The sequence below is a fragment of the Otolemur garnettii genome, unplaced genomic scaffold (genome assembly GCF_000181295.1).
Source record: "Otolemur garnettii isolate 467f Iridium unplaced genomic scaffold, OtoGar3 scaffold00096, whole genome shotgun sequence".
Lineage (NCBI taxonomy): Eukaryota > Metazoa > Chordata > Mammalia > Primates > Galagidae > Otolemur > Otolemur garnettii.
Genome location: NW_003852491.1, coordinates 538411 through 550203, shown reverse-complemented (window position 1 = coordinate 550203; position 11793 = coordinate 538411). Strand labels below are relative to the sequence as shown.

Here is an 11793-nt window from a genome sequence, read left to right as displayed (position 1 = left end):
GTGGCGGGTGTCTGTAGTCCCAGCTACTCAGGAGGCTGAGGCAAGAGAATTGCCTAAGCCCAGGAGTTGGAGGTTGCTGTAAGCTGTGACGCCACAGCACTCTACTGAGGGTGATAAAGTGAAACTCTATCTCTAAAAAAAAAGAAAAAAAGGGTCAGCACCTGTGGCTCAAGTGGCTAAGGCACCAGCCATACACACATGAGCTGGCATGTTCGAATCCAGCCGGGGCCTGCCAAAACAACAATGACGGTTGCAACCGAAAAATAGCTGGGCGTTGTGGCAGGGGTCTATAGTTCCAACTACTAGGAGGCAGAGGCAGGAGAATCACTTGAGCCCAGGAGTTGGAGGTTGATGTGAGCTGTGATGCCATGGCACTCTACCTGGGGGCGACAGCTTGAGGCTCTGTCTCCAAAAAAAAGAACTTGTGATTGAGAATTAGTAGTTACTGCATGTGTATGATGGAAGAACTGTATAGTGATGCATTACTGCCCATTCTCCCCAGCTCTTTCAGTTATAACTATTGTGGTAACATGAAATTGGCCATTGTAGGAGCACTTACCCCACAGAAAGCAGATGATGGCAAAACAAGGTTTGATTTATTGGTTTTTCAATTATCTAAACTTATGAAAGGATGGAAAACATTAATCTGCAGATTAAACTTAAAAGTGGGTCATGTCTGTGGCCATTCTAAGACTAGCACAGGAAATCAAGAAGTATTCTTCCCGGGAGGGGACTGGTGTGCTTTCACCTAATGAGCACAATGTACAGGTATATGGCACACCTCTTGGGTGACGGGCTCAACAACTGGGACTTTACCTAATAAATGCAAACAAGGTTACTTAATCATAAATGCCCTTATATTAATCTGAAAGAAAAAAAAAGAAATATTCTTCCAGTATTTAAAACTGGATCTGATTCAAGAAAGAAGTTGCTCACATCAATGGCAAATGAAGTTCTACTTCTTCTTTTTTTATTTTTTTTTTGAGACAGAGTCTCACTATATTGCCCTTGGTAGAGTGCTGTGGCGTCACAGCTCACAGCAACCTGAAACTCTTGGGCTTAAGTGATTCGCTTGCCTCAGCCTCCCAAGTAGCTGGGACTACAGGTATACCCCACCATGCCTGGCTAATTTAATTTTCTTTAGAGATGGGGGTCCCACTTGCTCAGGCTGGTCTTAAACTCCTGGCCTAAAGTGATACTCCCACCTCAGCCTCCCAAAGTGCTAGGACTGTAGGCATAAGCCACCACACCTGGCCTATCTATATATTCTTTGTATCAGCAAAATTTATAATATATTTACATACATATAAATGTGCACATTCCCTCCTCACCCCTGAAAGCTGACTATTAAATGTTTACCATTTAACAGTAAATGGGAAATACTCAGTTCTGCTCTCAAGGAGCATAAAAACACAAATGAAAGTTCCCATCTACCAACCAAGGCTCCTTGTCATCATCTAAAAACAGCAGTTCTCAACCTGTGGGTCGTGACCCTCAGGAACTGTATTAAAGGGCATTAGGAAGATTGAGAACCACTGACCTTAAACAAGAAATAAAAACACCTCTGGATTATCCTTTGCCCACATTCCAAATAATACATTGAACTGACCCATAGGAAACTACCAATATTCTACCATCTATGACCTATAAAAATAGAAATTTTACGAGGTTCAACCTAATATATACAAGGCCAGTTACTGTAGCAATTTTTTGTGATATCAGAAGAATGGAACCAACCCAAGTGTCCATCAATAGGGCACAGGTTAAATAAAGGATGTCCTACCCATATAGTGGAACATTACATAGCTATCAAAAAGAAAGAGGAAACATCTCTATACCAGTGAGGAAAAATGTCCCTAAGATGCTGTCAAGTTAAAAAAAGCAAAGTCCAGGAGCACTATAGTATGCCTGTCAACTTTGGAGGAAAAAGAAGAGGATGAAAATAAGAATCCATTTCATATTTACATGTAGAAAAATGTATACTGGGCTGAACAGTTTCTCTCCAGTTATTTATATCCAGCCAGAACCTCAGAATGCGATCTGATCTGAAAACAGGGACTGAGAAGATGTAATTGGCTATGTTAAGGTGAAGTCATGCTAGATTTTAGGTGGGCCCGAAATCCCCCATGACTAATACCTTTACAAGAGCAGAAGTAACAGAGACACACAGGGAGAAGGCCATGTGGAAACCAAGACAGAGACTGGAGTGATCCCTTCCAAGGAAGACGGCTGGCAACCCCCAGCAGCTAGAAGAAACAAGGAAGGACCCCTCACCCGAGCCCTCAGACATGGCCCTGCGGACACCTGGATTTTAGACTTCTAGCCTCCCCAACTCTGAAAGGATACATTTCTGTTGTTATAAGCCACACCCAGTTTGTGCTAACTTGTTAAAGTGGCCTTAGGAGGGCGGTGCCTGTAGCTCAGTGGGTAGGGCACCAGCTACATACATCAAGGCTGGCGGGTTCGAACCCAGCCGGGGCCTGCTAAACAACAATGACAACTGCAACAAAAAATAGCTGGGCGTTGTGGTGGGCACCTGTAGTCCCCTTCCACTTGGGAGGCTTAGGCAAAAGAATCACTTGAGCCCAAGAGTTTGAGGTTGCTGTGAACTGTGACATGACAGTACTCTACCGAGGGTGACAACTTGAGATTCTGTCTCAAAAAAAAAAGTAGTCTTAGGAAACTAATATACTCTGAAATTACATGAGTATGTAAGGAATCATAATGGGTTATCTGTTATTCAAAAATGAGAGGATGAGGGAAAGAAAGGAGAGTTTTGTTTTTTTTTTGAGACAGGTTTCCCCCCTGTTACCTAGGCTGGACTGCAGTGGCACCATCACAGCTCACAGCAACCTCGAACTTCAGGGCTCAAGCCACCTTCGACCTCAGCCTCTTGAATAGCTAACATGCCTGCCACCACTTGTCTGTCCCCAACCTTAGCCCACACGATGGGAAGGATGGGATTAGATATGCTGGGATCACATGCCCCTCCAGGGCCTCTTAACTTCTAGGAAAAGATTATATTCCCTGTTTCTTACCAAATCCCATTCACTTACTCCAGTTCTCCCTGTGCCCTCGGACCAGGGAAGGAAGAAGGAACAGAACCCCCATATCATTTCCCTACCTGTGCACATCCTGTTGCTTTAGATCTGGGCCTGGCCCACTCTCCTGTGTCCATTCCTTCTCCTGCTCATGCCCCAGCCCCAGCTGAACTGATCTGCCTCCTGGCCTCTGACTCACCACCTTGTCTCCACCTCCCGCCCCAGCACACACTATTCCCTCTATCTGAACTCCTCACACCCCCATTATACTGGCTCACTGCCACTGGGCCTTTAGGTCTAACATAGATATCCCTTCACCAATCATTTATGAGCACCTACTGAGTGCCAGGCTTTGCTCTGGCCACCTGGAACTGATGCACAGAAAGCCTACACTGACACCTTCCTCATGTGTCTTCAGCAGTGCCTTCTGCTTCTCCCATCACACCATCTCCCATTGCCTAGAAATGTGACTGTCACTTTCTACTCACTCTCCAAAGACAGATCAATTCTGCCAGTTTCAACTTTGCTTTTCTTTTAAGAGGTAGGGTTTTGCTCTGTTGCCCAGGCTGGAGTGCAGTGGTGCACTGCAACCCTGAACTCCCAGGCTCAAGTGATCCTCCTGCCTCAGCCTCCTGAGTAGCTGGAATATAGGTGTGCACCACCGTGCCTGGCTAATTTTTAAATTTTTTATAGAAATGAGGTCTGGCTATGTTGCCCAGGCTGGTCTCAAACTCCTGGCTTCAAGCAATGTTCCTGCCTCAGCCCCCCAAACCACTGGAATTGTAGGTGGGAGCCACCCCACCTGGCCAGTTTCAACTAACTTTGACGGACTTGCCCTGAGACCAGTGGCCAGGACATTTCTGTGCCATGCATAAACCTCCAGCCCAGGAGACAGGTGAATGAATGATCTCCTGGAAGGGAAGCAGGCAAGTGGTGGGGTGACCAGACTCCCCCCTCCTCCCTCACCTCCATGGAGACGTCCGCCAGGATGTGGTGGGGCAGCTGTGAGTACATGAGTCCCAGGCCCACGATGGCTTCCAGTTCGCCCAGGTCAGCTGCGTGCTCCAGATGGAAGACTGCTGACTCGCGGTCCCACTCCTCATCCTTCTCACAGAAGCGCCTGCCCTCATGGTAGCGTGTCATGGCCAGATGGACCTGCCACACAGACTTTGCTGTTGGCCCAGCAGTCTAAGAGGCCAGAGCTGCACCCCAAGGCCACCCAGCCAGCCTGGGGAGGAAGCACTTAGCAGAGGAGAGGTGTGAGCCAGGGACCTCTGGGTTAGTGCAGAGGGGACTCTGGAAATGGGCATCACCAATACCTTCCCCAGAATTGACTTCCCAATTTTCTTTTCAAGGTCCAGAGCATTAAGCCTTTGCACTTCCAAAGCCACAGCTGAAGCCCTTGGCAGGTGGAGGCGAGAAGAGTTGAGGAGATGCCACTTCTCCACGCAAACCTAAAAGGAGAGAACCAGCCAGAGAAGTGTGGGACTGGGGTGAGCCCATCATTATGCTTGTCAGCAGCCCCCACTACACAGGAGCCTGTCAAGAGGGGTAGAGAGTGAACCCTCATGGTATCAAAATTGTATTGGACAAATACATCTCCAGTTTTGGTTTTTTTTTTGAGATAGTCTCATTACGTTGCCCTTGGTAGAGTACCATGGAGTCACAGCTCACAGCAACCTCTAACTCCTGGGCTTAAGGGATTCTCTTGCCTCAGCCTCCCAAGTAGCTGGGACTATAGGCGCTCACCACAATGCCCGGCTATTTTTATTTTATTTATTTATTTATTTTGACTGGGGCTGGGTTTGAACCTGCCACTTCCAGTATATGAGGTGGGCGCCCTACTCCTTTGAGCCACAGGCACTGCCCTCGCCCAGCTAATTTTATGTTGTTGTTGCAGTTGTCATTGTTTAGCAGGTCTGGGCCAGGTTAGAATCCATCAGCCTTGGTGTACGTGGCCAGAACCCTAACCACTGAGTGACAGGCGCCAAGCCTACATCTCCAATTTTAACAGCTCAAATTCCACCAGCAACAGGACTCAGGGCTGGCAAAACAGACATTCAAGGAAGTGTTTCACTCTCATTTATCAATGTAGCAACTCCCTTTGCCAGCTCCCCATATAACGCACCAGAAGAGTCTGTCTTCACACCTTCCTGCTAATCCACTTTGCTTTCCTTTGCAAAATCACCATAATGCTATGGACAGCATCCACAGGAAGATGCAGAGAATGGGTTTAGAAGATACATCATTTCTCTCAGCCAAAGACATCCTGTCCAGCGGGTCTTGTAGGATAAAGCCAGGCAGCTGTGTGGGTGCCCGTATGTGTGCTATGATGCATAGGGCAGCCCCCACAGCAAAGAATGACCAGCTCAGAAGGCCAAAAGTGCCACAGTTGAGCAACTTTGCTCCACAAGAGCAGAGGAGACCCCAATACCCCCCCCCCACACACAAATCCCGTTAAATAATCGGTGTTCTGGGAGGAACAATTATCAAGCCTGCAGGGTGGGCAGTGGAGACTCTAGGAGGAGAAGCCACCAGGTTCCAGGCTTGGAGAGCAGGTAGGATTTGAGGAGTGATGACCAGAGGAGGAGGAAGGACCTTGTGAAGAGTGAGATTCCCCTTAGCAAGGCTTGGAGGTGAGAGGTTCAAAGCATGTTAGGGAATCAGCTAGAACAGTGGGCAGGTCACTCCCAGACTGGCCCAGTGATGACCATCACCTAAGATTCTTGTTGGACATATGAACATGAGACCCCAGTTCTCTCATCCATAGTATGGGGATCAGTAACATATCCCTGGGTGGCTGTAAGAAGTAAACTGATGTAATGCTGCAAGGTGCCTCTAAAGCAAGCAGGCAGGCACTTTACAACATGAGCCACAGCTGTTGTGATGTCCTTTCCTGCCCTAATCCACCCCACAAATCCCCTGGCATACTGTCCAGAGCACAGGCTCAAAAAGTATTTGCCGAGGGGATGTGTTCCTTTGCAAAATTTTCCTTTAGGACATGTAGACAGACCGGCAGGCAGCAGTGACACAAAGGAGGAGAAACAGCAACAGAGCCCGGAGGAGGTGGGCAGGCAGGCAGGGGTGCCCAGGATGCCAAGAGGTGCATTACCCGTCCAAAGCTGCCCAGGCTGTCTTCGTCAGACTCATACCGCCGACTGCTGTTGGAGTGACCCTGAATGGAGGCAGAGACGACAGTGATGCAAAGGGCAACAGTTTCCTGCCAAGAACCTCCTCCTGACAACCAGCTCCATCCTCCCAGGTCTGTCCAGCAGACAAGATGCTGGGTCACAGGCAGGAATGGTATGCAGGGGCAGCCACAGCCTCGTGGTCCCTCGCCCTGTGTGGACAGGTGGAACCGGATCCCACTACAAAGCCACTGGGGAAATGGTGCCAAGTCCTTCATTTAGACAAAGCTCTTACTGCATGTTTTATATTCACAATCATAAAGCTGAGATCAGATGCCTCCAAGCAAGACTGGCCCTGCAGTGCAGCCTTAATTTGGGCACATGGTAGTACAGCCTTTAAGTGGCTGACCCTCCTAGGATGCTGTGGGTAGGGGGCCTGAAGAAACTGACCCTGTGCCTTGAGGACAGGCCCTCTTCACCCTTGCCGGTGCTGGTCCTGCCTGTTACCCAGCATCCTCTCTTCTCCTGCCGTGCTGTAAGATCTGTCGGCCATTTTCAACCTTCTATCTAAGCTTCCTCACTTGCCCCCTGGCTGATCTACATGATCCTGTTTTATCTTCTCCCCTGCCTTTATCTTCATCTGAAGTAATCTTGTTTATTTTAATTTTGTCTTGTCTTCTCAGGACCCACTCATATTCCCCCTTCAGGAAGGGAAGTTTTTATCCTCCTGGAGTATAAAGGAGGCAACAGGGGACTCTGATCTCATCTCTTGTGGGTTCCTTACATGTTCTCGGAGCTCAGGGTCATCCAGCTCACCCCGCTTCTCACTGGGGTATCCACTGTCTCCACTAGTCTCAGAATCCTGTGGAGAGAAGTCAGAATTAGGATCCCAGTGGTCCTCCGAGTACCTGGGGACATCTGAACATTCTAATCACTGGCTTTCTCCCCTTTGTCCATCACCTCACTTAGCATCCTCTTCCTACTTGCCCCTTGCTGGCTGGGTGACAAGGGAGCAGTGAAAAGTGACAGTGAAGACCATGAGCTCTGGAGCCAGACTGCCTGGGCTGGAATCCTGGTTCTGGTACTTTCCAGCTCCAACCTTTGGGCAGTTGCTTACCCTCTCTGAACTTCAAGTGTCCTCAACAAATTGGACGCATTACAGCACCTACATCAAAGAGCTGGCTACAAGGATGAAACAGGGTGTTACGCTCTGAAAATGTGGATCTCAGTAAATGCTTTACTCAGGGTGACTCACCTATTTCACAGGTAGAAAAACAAAGGCTGGTTTCAAGTCTATGACCCATAGACAAAAATACAGCCTTGGGAACAATATTTACTACCAGAAAGCCCTCAACTAAAATGGCAAAGGCACCTGGGCATGTCTCTTATATTCCAGATCCGTGTTCTAGTCTGAAAGGGAGTCTGGTATAATTTGGAATCTCTAAAGCTTCAGTCATGTGCCTACCAACCGTGAGTTCCATCACTTCCTGCACATTGCCTGCCCCATTAGTTACTACAGCCCTCCCTAGGGACTGCCAGGATCCCATGCCTTGAGGCACTATTCTACTAAGAAGTATTTCAGACACATAAGTAAGCACCAAAGATTCTAAAACGAACTCTAATGCACCTACCACCTGACTCTGTCAACTCCTAACACTACAAATTACTTGAAATTTTTTATTTTTAAAAGAAACTAGGCTCGGCGCCTGTGGCTCAAGCGGCTAAGGCGCCAGCCACATACACCTAAGGTGGCGGGTTTGAATCCCCAGCCCGGGCCACCAAACAACAATGATGGCTGCAACCAAAAAATGGCCAGGCGTTGTGGCGGGCGCCTATAGTCCCAGCTACTTGGGAGGCTGAGGCAGGAGACTCGCTTGAGCCCAGGAGTTGGAGGTTGCTGTGAGCTGTAATGCCACAGCACTCTACCCAGGGGGATAGCTTGAGGCTCCGTCTCAAAAAAAGAAAAAAAAAGAAACTAAAATTTGGAACTCTGTGTGTCCCCTTCTCATCCTACTCTCTTTTCATTCAAGATAAAACCACTTTTGTGAATTTATGCTTCTTGATTTCATTGTATGTTACTTAAATTTTTTTTTTTTTTTTTTTTGAGACAGAGCCTCAAGCTGTCCCCTGGGTAGAGTGCCGTGGCATTACGGCTCACAGCAACTTCCAACTCCTGGGCTCAAGCGAGTCTCCTGCCTCAGCCTCCCAAGTAGCTGGGACCACAGGCGCCTGCCACAACGCCTGGCCATTTTTTGGTTGCAGCCGTCATTGTTGTTTGGCGGGTCTGGGCTGGGGATTCGAACCCGCCACCTTAGGTGTATGTGGCTGGCGCCTTTGCCCGTTGAGCTATAGGCGCCGAGCCAAAATATATTTTTTAAAGCAACTTGGTGTCACCAGAATAAACATGAAACCTGGATCACTCTTGTAGATAGCCAGGAACCATTCAAACACATACAATGAAATCCTGGGTCTCTGGTCTGGCCAGGGATCCACTCTAGTCCAAGGAGCTATGCTATCCTCAAAAGGCCCTCTCTACCTCTGTTTTGTGTGGACTAAAAGGCTGATGGGTGTTTTAAAAAACAATTTCAGCTTTTAAAAATTTTTTTTTGAGACAGAGTCTCACTTTGTCATCCTCAAGTACCATGGTTTCATAGCTCACAGCAATCTCAGACTCCTGGGCTCAAGTGACTATCTTGCCTCAGCCTCCCCAGCCTCTCGAGTAGCTGGGACTACAGGTGTCCTTCACAATGCCTGGCTATTTTTAGAGGCAGAGTCTTGCTCTAGCTCAGGCTGGTCTCCCACTTGTGAGCTCAGGCAATCTGCCCGTGTCGGCCTCCCAGAGTGCTGGGATTACAGGCATGAGCCAACACGCCCAGCAATTTCAACTTTTTAAATTAAGGTATAATTTATGTACAATAAAATTAAAGTGTTCATTTTGCTGAGACAAAGGCTGTTTTTGGGGGGTGGGGCTCAGATGACCCTCTTGCCTCATTCTCCTGAGTAGCTGGGACAACAGGTGCACACCACTGCACCTGGCTGTGAAAGGCTGTTTTTGAAAATGGATCACAAGCCCTACCCAGGAGTTCCACAACTTTGGGCACCTTGTCCTACTCTCCAGGGTCATTTCCAAGCTATAAGAATCTAGTTTTGAGGACAGGGTGCCATGAAGCATATATAACTCACATGTCTCTTGACCTATCTTTTTTTTTTTTTGAGAAAGAGTCTCAAGCTGTCGCCCTGGGTAGAGTGCTGTGGCATCACAGCTCACAGCAACCTCAAACTCTTGGGCTTAAACCAGCAGTTCTCAACTGGAAATCATGACCCACAGGAACTGTATTAAAGAGCCACAGCATTAGGAAGGTTTAGAACCACTGGCTTAAGCGATTCTCTTGCCTCAGGCTCCCAAGTAGCTGGGACTACAGGCACCCGCCACAATGCCCAGCTATTTTTTGTTGTTCTTGTTGCAGTTGTCATTGTTTTAGCTGGCCTGGGCTGGGTTCGAACCCACCAGCTTCAGTGTATGTGGCCAGCACCGTACCCACTGAGCTACGAGCACCGTCCTCTTGACCTAACAAAACATCATGGCCCCAAGGAAAAAAAAATTTTTTTCTAGCATGGCAGTCACTGTGCTAAACCCTAGCTCTGAAATCCTGACAAGATAGCCAACCTCTCCAAGCCTCAGTTTCCTCATCTGAGAAATGACATGAATACTTTCCCTAAGGAGAGGGGCAGGAGGCAGCAAAGGATGGTGAGTGTGGGGTCAGACAACCCTGGCTCCATTACTGGGTGACCTGGAGCAAGCAGCTTACCTCTCTTGTGCCTCAGTTTCCTCTTTTCTAAACCAGAGATAATGAGAGCAGCTGCTACCACTGGGGACAAGAAGCAGGCAGCAGAGGGCAGGGTGCAGGGGAAACTCGTCACCAGACTAATCCTTCTTGCCTTTTCCTTTTAACACATGAGGATGTATTTGTTACCTATTTTAAAATCCTAACATTTGTTCTAATTCTAGAATAAAACCTATTCTAGAAGAAATAAAAAATAAACATCTTGTAATGAGGGTTAAATGAGACCATCTACCAGGCTCATAGAGACAACTGGTCCGGCAGTTCTCTCATTATCTCTGGTTTCGAAAAGAGGAAACTGAGGCACAAGGGAGGTAAGCTGCTTGCTTACAGTCACCCAGTAATGGAGCCAGGGTTCAAACCAAGCTGTCTGACCCCACACTCACCACAGATGTATCGGCAATGATTATTTTTTTCTTCCACTCAAGAACTCTGAAAAGCAGCCAATAGTGAACTTGAACCTTTGGAACAATTTGAGAACACAGCTTTAAGTGTGCCTATGGCCTGTGCAAGTGTGATATTTCTGTAAAGCCTGTTTTTTTACAGAATTTGTAAGAAATTTTAACTTGACACGATAATATACATTTATATGAAGGTAGATATGATGTCTTCAGTTTCTTACCACTGAGTCAACCTGAAGCTATAGGAAACATTCTGTTTATCCAATCCAAGAGCATCATGGCTCACTGTGTTACATTTATAGATCTGAGACCAGTATAGGCCACTGATGAGACAACTGTCCACACACATGGCTAAACCAAACTTGGAGGTGAACCTGGCACTTACTAGAAGGTCGCACCTCTCAGTGGGTAGGGTGCTGGCCACATCTACCACTATCTATATCTAACCATCTCTGGGGACTACAACGGCCCCAGCTCTTCCACGAGAAAAGCTGTGTCTTGGGAAGGAGGCTGGAGTTCATCTGCATCCTCCTGCTGTCCCCACCCCTGCCTTCCTGACAGTGTCCAGGGCATAATACCTGAGCAGGGCTGCCCACCCCTGAAATTGAAGATTCACCCTCAGTCCCACTGGGAGAAAGTCTAATCCTCCCAGCACAAGGGTACTGGAGCCTGCAGCCCCTCTCCCTCCATGCTCACCCGGTGGTTGTCCAGATGGTCATGGTCTCTGTGTGCCATGTTATCAAGATCACTGAACAGTGGCCAATCTGGGCAGGGAGAAACAGAGATAATGTGTTTGTTCCACCACTGGAATATGCACAAGACCAACCTACAGCCCAAAGCAGACCACATCTGACACCAAGTTTTTATTAGTTATTTTTTTTAATTTTAAAGAAAGGCATAAAAAGGGAGAGTGTTGTCAGCACCGAGGGGCTATAGTTCTTTCTTGAGAACTTGTGGTAAGTCCGCTACTTGTGAAGTGAATGATCCTGATCAAGCAGCTTCACCTCCAAGCCTCCCTAGGGCTGTCATAACAAATGCCATTACATTTGTAATGCAATTACAGCATAGGCGCCTGGCCCACAGTTGGCCCCTGGTAAGCGGCAGTGGTAAGGTAAGAAAAGCCATATTTACATTTTGGGTCCAAGAAGACGGCCTCAGATAGCTTCAAAGCTAACCATCTCCTGATGACTCCCCATCTCTATCTCCTGCCCTCAGCTTTCCAGAGCCAAATCTGTCTGGCTACTTATTTTTACACAGATTAAAAAATGATTTTTTTTTTGGCTCAGCGCCTATAGCTCACCCGGCTAAGGCGCCAGCCACGTACACCTAAGGTGGTGGGTTCGAATCCCCAGCCCAGACCCGCCAAACAACAATGACGGCT

At 47.7% G+C, this 11793-nt stretch overlaps 1 protein-coding gene across 1 annotated transcript in view; it reads right to left on the bottom strand.

The window, feature by feature from the left end:
* The window catches only part of EEF2K (eukaryotic elongation factor 2 kinase), a 73365-nt gene that overhangs the window by 8450 nt on the left and 53122 nt on the right, over positions 1–11793 (bottom strand). The window contains exons 11-15 of the mRNA XM_003795712.3: positions 11109–11176; positions 6954–7031; positions 6154–6216; positions 4361–4495; positions 4008–4196 (exon numbers count right to left, since the gene is read on the bottom strand). Of these exons, the coding sequence (XP_003795760.1) occupies positions 4008–4196; positions 4361–4495; positions 6154–6216; positions 6954–7031; positions 11109–11176 (533 nt within the window). The remainder of the gene's footprint in view (positions 1–4007; positions 4197–4360; positions 4496–6153; positions 6217–6953; positions 7032–11108; positions 11177–11793) is intronic.